Here is a 12,726-nt window from a genome sequence, read left to right as displayed (position 1 = left end):
TGAAATGTAAAAATAAAAATAAAGCAGTTGGTTTATTGAGTGCACAGTCACTGCAGATGTTAAGGCCGTGGTCGTTACAGGACACTTTGCATCACAGAAGTAACCATATAAAGAAAGACACGTGACTGATTGGCCTTTGAGGTGAGGACGGATCCAAGCGAGTACACAACGATGCACTTCCTTCTCATTTGGAATTACACAGATGTTGCAACGCCTCCGTCGCAGCTCAGGACCAGCGTGTAACAAACTGTTTGCTCACAGTCGGCTAGTCTGAGCCACGGGAGGCTTTTGCAGTTACAGTACTGTAAGCAGTGAAGGGTTCAGCTGCAGTTTTCAGTTGTAATTATTCATTTACATATCATATGTTTCCTGTACGGAACTCGAACATCACAATTTGCCTAAATATCAAGTTTACTTGCGCTTCGTAAGGATGCACGGATTTAACGGCCTGGTTTGGGGCTTTCAACAAATCTGGTTACATTTGTTGTGTCGCACCAACTTTGGCCTGTGAAATGTTCAAAGACCGTTTGAGGAGGAGCTGAAAAATTTTAAAATTCTTCTTTTTATGATGATTCTTGTTATCAACAACAAAATAAATATTGGCATTGGCATCAGGCATCAGTCAAGCTAAAATTTTAAACATCAGAATGGGCCCAAAAAATAAAAAAAATAAATCAGTGCATCCTTAATACCAAACCTCAAGTCAAGAGGAAAGCGCCACGATTCAGTTCAGAGACCCCTGCTTGCCGTTTTGTTCTGTTAAACCAGCCGGCTGCCACGTTAAGCCAGAGTTGGCACTCAAATCAGCACCAGAGGTCCATCCAAACCAAACTCCTGTTGCCTCCCTCGCTATTTTTGTCCAACCCTGCTGGTCTAAGGACTTAAAGGTGGCAGGTAAATTGCTTTTCTCCCCTGGAGTAGCTGCCTGAAGAGAAGCCCAGCAGAGGAGGATCATTTGTCTCTGGTTAGCACCATCTCTGTGAGCCTGATGAGGGCGTCTCTCTCTGGGGATGGCCTGAGCCTGCTGATCTGCCTGATGGCTTCTTTGCAGTAGTGCTGGGCCAGGTAGTTGGTCTGCTGCACACCATTGCTCTAAAACAGAAGGAGCACTCACATTATTAAAGTTTTTAATCTTTTAACCTATATCGGATTTTTAAGACTGACCAATACAGATATGTGGTAATTTACAAAAAAAAAATACCGATACTTTTTTTTCTAAATATTTTGAACAGTTTCCCTAACATTTATAATTTATTTATCTAAATGAGTCTGCTTGGATCAGCTCGTTGTGAGTTTGTGGATTCTAAACGTGTTGTCAACAGAGAAGCTGCAGAGCTCCCTCTGGTGGAGAAACTACATAACTTTAATGCACAGATTTTTTTATTTTTATGTTTTTTTTGCTTTTTAGGCGGGCCTTTTTTCTTTAGTGATCGGTTAGCGGTGAAGAGAAGAGATGAAGAAGAAGTCACGCAGCAAAAGGCTGCAGGTTGGATGTGAACCCGGGCCGCTGCATTTCAGCCATGGGGCATATGGGCACCTGCTCAGTGGCAACTGGCATCTGCCACTCATAACATGGTCGAAGGACAGTTCTTCTATCCTTTAAAAAAAAAGAAGTAATTTATCAACAGCTATAAATGCTGATACTGTCAGCAAATAGCTAATACTGGATGATAATATCAGCTTGCTGATAAGTCGGCTCTGGCTCTGCTATCAACAATAAAACACTACAATCACTGACAACTGCCTTTTTGTCACGCAGAGCTCAGCTTCGTTTACTAAACACCTACTTCTGGTTACAGTTTTGCAGCCTTTTGTGAATGATTAAATATTACAGCAGGCACTGCTCATAACCTGGTTATACCAACCCTATGGTAAAATACGATGTGGCAGCATCATGCAATAATGGAGGAAGGAGAAATTCATAAAAGAATAAAGGAAGCGAGTTCACCTTAAAGCACAAGTAAGACCGGATTAAATTATTTCTTCAGAAAATGTCCTTGACCAAGGCACTCCATACCGTTTTTAATAATCAGGACTGATCCCTCTCTAAGGGACGCACTGGGACAAGTCTCTGTCTTTGAGTGATCCGTCCAAATCCCAGATCTAAAGCCCAAAGAACATCTGACAAGAGACCCTGAAGATGACAGTTTAAGCACTTTCCCATCTAATCTGACCAAGCCTCGGAGGATCTGCACAAATCCAGGTGTGATCTGTGCTCACACAGTTTACGCCAGAGTGAGAGTACCGCTAAAAGTACCGAGTGAGTTTGACTACTTCTGTAAATGAGACTTCTCCTTTGGATTTTTAAATGCATTTCGAAAACTCTATAAAACCATCCTGACAACGTTAGTTTCAGAGTGCAGATTGTTAGACCTTGACCTACAGTCCGAGCAACACTTCAGACTAGGTAAAGTTCTTAGCATTGCTTTTAGATCTCTCTCTGCTCTTTATTTGTACACAATAAAACACTTCTTGAGAAATGTATGTACAGTGTTTTATTATAAAAAAAATCTATGTCAACATGCATGTGTCATGACTTTTAAGAAGCTCATTTCTCATGATTTCATTTATGTTTTTTAATATCAATTTTATTAAGAGAGCACTTCTTTTGGTTGGACCTTTAAGGCTTTTACTTATGGTGCATTACGGGTCATACCTGAAGGACGTACTGCCAGGCTCGATCTACGTCTCCTTTGGAGGCAAAACGTCTCATGATCATTGCATGAAGCTCAGGAAACTGAAATGACAAACGGATAAAAACTGACTATAGACAGTTTGCAGTCCATCTCGTTTAGCTAGTGGTGCACAGTTTGTCTGCATGTCCTGACTAATAGCGATCGTGGCGATGTCTCACCTGCTGACAAGCAAACAGGACCGGACCAGTAGCCAAACCCAATTTCAAATCGGCCGCTGCGGGCTTCCCCAGCTGACTGGCTCCAGATGTGAAGTCCAAAACATCATCCACCAACTACAGGACAAAACAAACCGCCTTATTACATATAACTACTGTGCAAATTAAATCATTACTGATATTTGCTCATCACTGAGGGCGACGCTTTGCTTAACAGCCGGTACCTGAAATGCAATGCCAACATTCTTCCCATACTGGTACGCTATTTCATGCACTTCAGGATCAGAGTTTACCAGAATGGAAACCTTAAATGAAAAAGAGCAGACAGTCAATGAAAAAAACATTAAAAGTGCAGTAAACGAGGCTTTTCTCCATCTCTCTGCTATTTATGTGAAGACAGAACGTACATACTGCTTTACAACTGTTTGCAATAAGACTCGCTGTCTTCTTGAAGGTCTTCTCGAGGTAGTGTTTGAATCGCTCGTTCTCGTTCTCCTTGGAACCCAACTGCATGAATTCACCTGCAATCGCAAGGCTATATGTAAATGCATTCTTCCAGCCAGTTCTTCTGCATGCTGGTTCTCGGCTCATCGTGTCACGACTTACCTCGCACCAGGTCCTCTATGACCTGAGATAAAACTTTTACCACTGTGATGTTACCGATACGAGCCAAGGCCATTGAGGCAGCCGAGAGGATGAAATCTCCAGCTAAGATAGCCTGGAAGAGAGGAGGCCGAATGATAAACGAACGGATGGTTCGGAAAAACATATCAGACCAAACGATTTTATCTCCCTTACCTTTTTTTCACCCCACACTTCATTAATTGTTCTCTTCCCTCTTCGCTTATCCGATCCATCTATGACATCATCATGCACCAGGCTGGCAGTGTGAATCATTTCAGAGATCATAGCGATGGCCCTCTGCCCTGGGAGCAAATCTCTACAGCGGACAAACACAGACAGCAAACAGGAGGAAGTCAGATGTAATTATCTGAAACATAAGAGTTTGTCAAGAGGCACGGTGCAATCAGGACTCAGTGTGTCGCAGAGTAAAATACAACTGAGTTTAGGGTCGTTTACCCGGCTCTGTTGCTGTGGATGTTAAGGGCGCGAGCCATCAGGACCACTATCATTGGTCGGATGGCCTTCCCCTTGCCATCGAAATAGTATTCACAGAGAGATTTCAGCTCTACTTTGGACACAAACAGCTCCTGTAAAGGACAGTAAAAAGCAAGCGTTTTATTTCCGCCATAATCAACTGCTGTGCAGAAAGAAATCTGCCAATCACCACAGCGCAGGAAACCGACCCAGGGCAGGAAACCGACCCAACAGCCTTTATTAATTTGTCACAGCCATTGCAAAAATGTCTCAGACAGACTTCCTTTTAGTATTTCTCTTCGTTCTTTAGCAGCTTAAAACCCCTATTGTGAAAGAAGGGTGTGGCTTTGCTCTGTTGGCGGGTGAGAGGTGAGGCAGACTGGTTCAAGGAGAAATTCACAGTTGAATGGGAAAGCTAACAGGCTTGTTGGTTAATAAGTAGTATGTGGAGCCCAATATAGAAAAGTCCTATACAACTGATGTTATACAAATCAATTTCAATGTATTCAGAATAGTGCAAGTTCACAACTGTGATCTCAAGGAGTTTTATTTTTAAAGTTAAAAACCTGCCAGTATTAGTGAATAAATCCTAACTGCATTAAAGATAAAGTGTGTGCTTTGCAAACATCTGGATTTAACTACTGATTTGTTCAACCTTAAAATTGGGTTGAAAAACTAATAAATGTGAGCTGAAGTAAAGCTGTTACTTTTCGAGAAGTGACCAGAGAAATGGATGCAACACGAAACAGAATACAGCACAACAATCGCTTCAGCACAACTATTCTATTTGAAAGCTAAACTGGATCGATCTCTTTGAAGACTTACTTTTTTGATGTCGTCATATAAACTCGTCAAGTCTTTCTGGGCTAACGTGAAGGGGTCCTTGGGCTTTGTGTCACTGTGTGTCGCCCTGCAACAGCAAGACTGTAGTGTTGGAAGCAGCAACCGTGACTGGTGTCTGGAAAGAAAGATATGCAAATATTTATGCTGAAACTGAAGGTGTGATTTGAAATGCGCAATCTCCTCAAATATATTAATAAATAAAAATCTAAAAATCACTACTTAGCTGGACTACCTAACAACTCACCTGATTAGAAAGTTTCCTGCTTTCATGTTTATCTGTGCACCTGTTGGCGGCTGAAATTGAAAATGAGATCATAACAAAGATGAGCTCAGGCATGTGCAGCTCATCAGGTTTGCAGAGGCTCCAGCACCCTGGAGTTAGTTGTTATTAAACAATTTTAAACCTACACGGGATCAGTTATTTATGGACCCAGATTTTAAGCCCTGGGTGCATTAACTTAACATAGGAACAATAAAATCAAGAATGCTCACAGTAACTGGGATTGATACTAGATAGAAACATTATTTTCTGTTTAAAATGCAGGTGTTACATTTCATATAACTGAAGTCTTGCACATGTGGGTCGAATAAATGAATAAATGAATGAATGAAGTGCAACTGAGGCAGGCAGCTGGCCAAGTCAAAGACAGCTTACGTGCAAGCAGGAAGTCTCAACCTTTATGAGCTCAACAAGTCACCAATCATTTCATTTAAACACACAGATGTAAAATTCTCTTTACTGACGAATGGAAATAAAGTTTGACTGGCATGGGATATGACAGATAGTGGAATAAAGCAGAAGTGGGCATTGCCTCTAAACCACCACTCTGCAGTGTATGACCTTCCTGGTTTTGAAAAGTCCTCCATGCCGGTTCCAGCTTTTTATTAACCGCAAACTCACCCTGGTTTCCGGCCTGGAGATGCAGGAAGCCCGGCTCAACAAGGATGCAGAGGCGGAGGAAGACACAGGCCTGCCCTTCAAGTGCCACAAATTTTCTAATATATTCGTGGCCGTGCAGCCCGTAGTCAACCTCGGGCATTGCCTCCACCACGGCCCCGCCATGTTACCTTAGGTTTACAGCATGCATCGGAAGTTACATATCGCAACGTGAACCGGAAAAAGAGTAAAGGAATATCCGGTGACGTCTCATAACGAGGAGCAGCAGAAGGCAGGAAATGATGGAGAGAGTAAATGCGCAATAATTTAGGTATACATACCTCAAGCTAGTGCTGGAAAATATGTTTTCAAGCTCGCCTTCAGATAATATACAGGTGTCTGGGATGAGGCTAGTTGCTGGGTTGCTAACAGCTAAGCTAGCTCTCGCCTTTTCATGACACTTTATTATTATTTGGGGTGTAATATGTAATAATAAACTAACGTAAAAACTAAAATTACCCTATCGTTATTTACAGGTATACGGTAGAGCTGACAGACAAAGTTATGGTTGTTTAGTTCATGTTTAACTCATTATTTATTTAAGTTAATAGTTAAAAAAAACTTGAAAGTTGATTGGAGGAATTGTGTATGAAACGTAACGTGCAACTGATAATTTATTTACTCTGATTAAGGTTTAAAAGTCCTGAAATACAATTTTAAGATCCTTTTACATCACTCCAGTATTTCCATTTAATGCCAAACAAAAATTATATTTTACTTAACACTTTAGTAGCCTATTAATGGTGACTAAGTCTTTTTTTTTTTTACTATCGTAAGTAAAAGATCAGCTGTTTGGCTTAGAATAAGCACTAAGGGGAAGTGTGGTTTACCCTTTTTTATTGCTTCCCTCAGATCTGCTATCTTTAATGCAGTGCTTCTCAAACCCTGGGCTGTGGATGTGGCTAACCAGGTGAAAAATATAAAACAAAATTAAGGTGAACTAGAATATAATATGATTTTTTTAAAGTTAATGATTGATAAAACTATGGGGCGTTTGGTATGAACCTTTCAGCTTCTTAAAGTGGGGCATGCCAGAGAAAAGTTGAAACCTGGTTCTGTAAGTCAGCTGCTCCATCTGTGAAAATGTGGAGCACCTGTACAGCACTAGTCTTTGCTCTGGTGGCAGCATCGAGCTTCACATCTGTGTATGTCCTGGAGTTCTGCCAAAATATAAGTCCTGAGTGTCACAGTGATGACAACACCGCATCAAACAGCCAATCGTCATTGCACACTGTGAAGTCCAAGTGGACCTTGAATGCTTCAAGCCTCATGCACGACCTCAACCAGTTCAGAGTCTCCTGCAAGAAGCTATTGGGTAAAACAGATTCTTGTCCTTACAGGTCAAAATATAGAGGAAGGCACTAATGTTATCATACAATCCCCTCTGTCCTCTCTGCAGAGGCACTCCCAATCGACAAAGTTGATGGCAACTTTGTTCGCACTGTGAAGAACTGCATATTTTCCAAGTCCATTCCAACCCCACTGAAAGGTCCATTAAGGTTGGCAGCAGCGTGTAAGGTGAGGATGCCATATCACTATCAGCACTGTAATTTCACAATATAGTGAATTCATTTATATCTAAAATTGTCTTAACAGGATGTCATCGAGGGGATCTTAGATTTAGATGCGTCAGTGACTCGGTCAGGTGATTTTCTGCATTATGCGAGTGGTGGCAGACTACTACCGGGGTCTGTGCCACTTGCTCACAGATATGGAGGTCATCAGGTATAAATGATTTTTATCCCTGATAACTTTTTAAAAGCTATAAAGCTTTTGCTTATTTGCTGAGTTGATCTTTTTGACACACTTTACTTTCCTCGATAGTTTGGCTACTGGGCAGGCCAGCTGGGTGATGGTCGAGCTCATTTCCTTGGTCAGTATTCAAACAAGTAAGTTATTTTTTTAAAATTATGTTTTTATGTTTTAAGTAATTTTCTGCCACTTAAAGCCTTTACATATTTTCCTTCTCAATTTTCATAGAAAGGGGGAGGTATGGGAACTCCAGCTTAAAGGATCTGGAAAAACACCATATTCAAGGTTTGTATTTATTTGTACATATATTTGTGCAATAGCTATTACATTTATTATTTGTAGTAATATATAGGTGTGTTAGGAGATAGCTAAAGAGAAGGAAAAGGCAGGAGCGTGGAGGTGAGAGTAGGGGCTTTAATTGTAGGGTCTATGATGTTTTGAAGGACGGCAGAGGAGGATGCTAGGCAGAGGGTGACATGGAGGCAGATGATCTGCTGTAATGACCCCTAAAGATGAATAAGTAGTACACATGGTTATTAATAATAGTATGCATGGCTGTAAAATTGTGCAGTCATGCATTGCAACCAAAAAAGTATGACTTCACATCTGGCTGCAGGTCAGGAGATGGTCGTGCTGTAATCCGGTCTTCTGTCAGGGAGTTCCTGTGCAGTGAAGCGATGCATTTCCTGGGTGTTCCCACCAGCAGGGCTGCCAGGTGAGAATAAATGATTTTGAGAGCTTTAAGTTTGGTTTAAGATTACAAACTTAGCACAGAAAGTAAAGAAATTTGTGATTGGTTGATGATAATTCTTTGTTTTCACCATGATTCTATGTAGTAATAATATTTTGCTTAATCAGACATTTACAAGCAATTAAACATTCTTGGTACCTCTGATTCAGATTCAGTAGCAAAGAGGGATGTTTGGTTTCCAAGTGCTTCTTTACCTGATTTGGCACTGTATTATCATTGACATCCCTGTTTAGCCGAAACCATAAAACCTGTAGCTTTTGCAGTAATTTTTCTGGCACTGGATTTTGGGTGTTTTTATCCACACAAGGCAATGATCAGTTTTACCTACTACAAATTTTACCCTCCTTACTGTCAATCAGAACTTTTGATGTGCAGAAATGTTATCAATTTACATTTCATTCATTCACATAAAATTAGTTCAAGTCATACGAGCTTGACTCATATGACTTGAACTTTTTTTTGGCATTTGCAAAAAGAGAGGCGTTTTTAAAGAAATTATAACCCAGAATTTGTGTGAATCGTGTGATTTTTGTCTGCTAATTCTTTGCTTTGTTTTTAGTCTGATTGTCAGTGAGGAGCCAGTGTTGAGGGATCAGTTCTACAATGGAAATGTGAAAGCAGAGAGAGGTACAGGGAATTACCCATGACTGGAGCCTTTTATTTCAAACTGCATTACTTTTTAACAATCCAGCATAATTTTTATTACTGTTATGCAGATGTTTTGTCTGCTGCCTTAATCTTTGTTCTGGTTCAGCTTTTCTCTTTTCCCCACAGGAGCTGTTGTTCTGCGATTGGCCAAGTCATGGTTTCGGATTGGATCCTTAGAAATTTTGTCTCAAAGTGGAGAAATAGATCTTCTGAGGTGAGACTGCCTGGTCACATGACAAAGTTTACTTCATAGTTGTTTACATCTGGCTTTGTTCTGTGTCCTGTTGTGTTTGTAATGTTATTTTATTGTTATTTTCGCTTTAGAAAGCTGTTGAACTTTGTGATAGACGAACATTTTCCTTTTATAAATCCAGACAACCCAGAAAAATATTTGGTGAGTAATAAAAAAGCGCACCTGAATGTACCGCTTTTGTTTTAAGTGAATAACCTATTGAGGTTTTCTTTGCAGGTGTTTTTTTCCACAGTTGTAAATGAAACGGCAGATCTCATTGCCCAGTGGATGTCAGTTGGTTTTGCACATGGTGAGAAACTGAACATTTTTATCACACAGTTTAAACCAACACCACTGATAGCTGTCGCTGTTTTCACCACAGGCGTGTGCAACACAGACAACTTCAGTATTCTTTCTATCACCATCGACTACGGACCCTTTGGCTTTATGGAGTCATACAACCCCAGTGTGTAGACTGTTTCATGTCTCTTTTACTCCAAAATAACTGAAATCCTCTTGCTGTCAGTTCTCAAACATACAAATATATATATATATGTATATATATATATATATATATATATATACATATTTCTTTTTGTTGCAGATTTTATCCCCAACACATCTGATGATGAAGGCAGGTACAGCATTGGAGCTCAGGCAAATATTGGCCTCTTCAATCTAGAGAAACTCTTGGTGGCTCTGATTCCTGTGCTTACACAGACACAACAGAAACAGTAAGAATACCACAACATCAGTTTGTCTCAAGGGGGATTTACTAAATATAGGACTTGAATTCTTTTTGTCATTTTGACAAACTGGAACAGCTTTGCTATTAGCTCGTTCTTACAGAAGCCCGTTTGTTTGTTTGAAAAACAAAAGCACAGAAACACGAGCAAAATAACTTCAGAGTCACACATAATGTGAAAAGAATAATACATCCCACATTTATTTTCAGCATATTTTAATTCAAATATATGTTTAAAGATTTTCTTTGAGAAAGTGTAGAAATAAAGTAGTTACACAATGCAACAAAATGAAAGCAGCCACATGGAAAAAGTAAGTACACCCCTCACTTTAAATCTATCCCTCTTATTTAAAACTGACCCCAGCAAAGCAAACAACCATTTAGTGTTTGTTGTCATCATACAAATATCTACAAATCTTTTTAAGGTGTCAAAAAATGTTCTGGATGATTCTTGTAAATGTATTCTTCCACTGTGAGACGAATCATCTATAGTTGTTTTTATATCCCTCAAAAATGGACTGGGGCTGAAAGGGTGTGAAAAAGCAAACCATGCAGTTTTTAAAAGAAACTTTATTAAAAGGTTCAACTTACAGAGACAGTTCAATCAAACAACAGAAATGAAGGTGTCAGCAAAACAGGTGCTGCAACAAAAAAAAAAGGAAATTTAACAGACCAAAGAAAAACAATTCTGCTCAAAGAAAGCAACAACTATGCATTCGTAGCCCCTAAAAGAAAACACACCACAGAACAATCCTCTGCAGGATGGAGAACACAACTACTTACTGCTAGTGCAGAAACACACATCACAAAACTACTGGAGCTGACCCACACTCTGAGGCTCAGGGGCTTCTCTCAAGCTTTTATACTGCAGCTGGAAACAGGACACATCCACCAACACACACACACACACACACACACACTAGGCCTGCTAGGGCTGTAACAGTCATGAAGAGATTGCACAGATTCCATGGATAATAAGTAATGAGATGTATCAAATGCAGAACTACATACAAGAACATTTGGAATGATGTTCTCTGGACGGACAATTCAAAAGTTTTTAGGAGCTGTTGAGGAGTATAACTTAACTTTGAAGTGTTGACTGGAAATGTTCCAAAGAGTGGAGGAAGACAAAGTGATCTGAAAGTTTAAGCTGCAGTGGATCATGAAAACCATTATAATGACCCTAAAAAACTAACAAAAATATGGTTCAAAAAGTATAAATAATGAACTGGATTTAAATCCTATAAAATATTGCAGGTGAATTCAAACTAGAGCAGTAGAGACAGTCAAGAGATTTTTAAGGAGTGGTCAAGAATAGAGCCTGAGTGAAGCTATTCAATGATGCAACTAAAAATGCTAAAATTCTTATGCTAATGCTGTACTTACTTTGTAATCTATTGAAAAAGCAAACAGGTAAAAGTTCAGTGGGATATACGTAGCTGCTTATTACACCTTTAAGTTTATTAATGTGACTTCTTCTTTTCTAATTTGAAGAAATTCATCAAGTCAAATTGTAAACTTGTCATCTTAACCTTTTGCAGGGCGAAAATTATTCTGAAAGGATATGCTAACATTTACCAAATGAGGTGAGCTTCATGTGAAATGTTATCTAACTTGTGTTCATGCTGCAGCCAAGCCAAGACTGGATTTATTCATGTCTCCACTTCAGGGTTCACCAAATATTTAAGGCAAAACTGGGACTTCTTGGTGAAGATGAGGACGATAATGACCTCATTGCTTTCCTGCTTAAGGTGAGCCAATTGCAGTTGTTATTATACAGTTCGTTTCAGTCTTCTAAATCAGTTTAGTCTCACTCGCTGCACTGTAATTTCACTTTCCCTTTACAGATGATGGAGGACACAGAGTCTGACTTCACCATGACCTTCAGGGAGCTCAGCGAAGTTTCAGCCAACCAGCTTCTTAACAGGAACTTCACGCAGGTGGAGCTAAAAGTGACAAAATGTTGCTGTTGCTATTTCAATCTCTAGATTTTGTTGTGAAGCTGGCCAATCTGTTGAATCAGTACCAATACCGAGCTTTCCTTGCACAGCATGCATTTCTTTTAATTAGGCATGCAGGAAATGTAAAGGATTGTATTATTTCTAAATCAGATGTGGGCTCTTGATGACCTATCGCACCACAAGCACTTTTCTGATTGGCTTAACAAGTACCTGTTCCGGCTCAGTAGGTAAGGAAGGTCACGAGAGGTCATTTTGAATTTACTTATTTACATTTGTGTGACATCAGGATGTTTGTTGCTGTGAATTAATCTCTTTCCTCTGTTTCTGTTCAGACAGCAGGATGATAGCCATTTGGATCGTCAACACAGGATGAAAAGTAAATCAAACTCAGTCTAACTAAATCTTCATGTTGATTAAACGATGAGGGATATAAATATTTATATTCTTAGATGTTTGTTATGCAGTGGTGACAGAAACATCTGATTGGATTAAATGTTTTACAGATGTAAATCCGAGATATGTGCTGAGGAACTGGATGGCGGAGTCTGCCATAAGGAAAGCTGAGAGGAATGACTTTTCCGAGGTATGTGTCTGATAAAAGGACCTGTCACACAAAACAAATAAAACGACACCCGAAGTTGTTTATGATTTGTTTCTACTACAGTTTACTTTTTAACCACTAGGTGGAGCTGCTGCACCACATCCTGTCCTCACCCTTTGTTACACAAGAGACTGCAGAGGAGGCGGGCTATGCAGCAAGACCTCCACAGTGGGCTAGGAGGTTAAAGGTCAGCTGTTCGTCATGAGTGACCTCCTAATAAAAAACTTGTAGCATATTTTGGTGTGATGTGTCATTTGTTGTGCAATATATTTGCTCCAAAAGGCAAAGAGATCCACAAACAAGCACC

At 39.8% G+C, this 12,726-nt stretch overlaps 2 protein-coding genes across 5 annotated transcripts; one reads left to right on the top strand and one right to left on the bottom strand.

Annotated features, from left to right (window-relative positions):
- Nucleotides 1-13: 13 nt before the first annotated feature.
- Nucleotides 14-5,890, bottom strand: pdss1 (prenyl (decaprenyl) diphosphate synthase, subunit 1). The gene is made up of 11 exons (XM_005449040.3): nucleotides 5,694-5,890; nucleotides 5,037-5,086; nucleotides 4,775-4,907; nucleotides 3,932-4,062; nucleotides 3,650-3,791; nucleotides 3,458-3,569; nucleotides 3,263-3,372; nucleotides 3,076-3,156; nucleotides 2,855-2,968; nucleotides 2,657-2,737; nucleotides 14-1,092 (listed from the first exon to the last, which is right to left on the bottom strand). The coding sequence occupies exons 1-11, from the start codon at nucleotides 5,853-5,855 to the stop codon at nucleotides 952-954; spliced, it is 1,257 nt and encodes a 418-aa protein (XP_005449097.1). The 5' UTR covers nucleotides 5,856-5,890; the 3' UTR covers nucleotides 14-951.
- On the top strand, nucleotides 5,882-12,654 carry LOC100699987 (UPF0061 protein PFLU_0444). 4 transcript variants are annotated; one of them, XM_013276910.2, is made up of 19 exons: nucleotides 5,882-6,000; nucleotides 7,129-7,247; nucleotides 7,326-7,454; nucleotides 7,554-7,618; nucleotides 7,710-7,766; nucleotides 8,098-8,196; nucleotides 8,792-8,859; nucleotides 9,007-9,094; nucleotides 9,205-9,274; nucleotides 9,350-9,422; nucleotides 9,474-9,578; nucleotides 9,717-9,846; nucleotides 11,399-11,443; nucleotides 11,527-11,608; nucleotides 11,705-11,797; nucleotides 11,969-12,045; nucleotides 12,151-12,194; nucleotides 12,322-12,401; nucleotides 12,502-12,654. In XM_013276910.2, the coding sequence occupies exons 1-19, from the start codon at nucleotides 5,985-5,987 to the stop codon at nucleotides 12,622-12,624; spliced, it is 1,563 nt and encodes a 520-aa protein (XP_013132364.1). In that variant the 5' UTR covers nucleotides 5,882-5,984; the 3' UTR covers nucleotides 12,625-12,654. The 4 variants fall into 4 exon arrangements, with proteins under 4 accessions (XP_013132364.1, XP_005449096.1, XP_019218566.1 ...); XM_005449039.4 differs by lacking the exon at nucleotides 5,882-6,000 and adding an exon at nucleotides 6,781-7,044 and having other exon boundaries at nucleotides 9,495-9,578; XM_019363021.2 differs by lacking the exon at nucleotides 5,882-6,000 and adding an exon at nucleotides 6,781-7,044.
- Nucleotides 12,655-12,726: the final 72 nt, after the last annotated feature.

This window comes from Oreochromis niloticus, linkage group LG9 (genome assembly GCF_001858045.2).
Source record: "Oreochromis niloticus isolate F11D_XX linkage group LG9, O_niloticus_UMD_NMBU, whole genome shotgun sequence".
In the NCBI taxonomy this organism is placed as follows: Eukaryota; Metazoa; Chordata; class Actinopteri; order Cichliformes; family Cichlidae; genus Oreochromis; species Oreochromis niloticus.
This window is presented reverse-complemented; position numbering and strand designations above follow the sequence as displayed.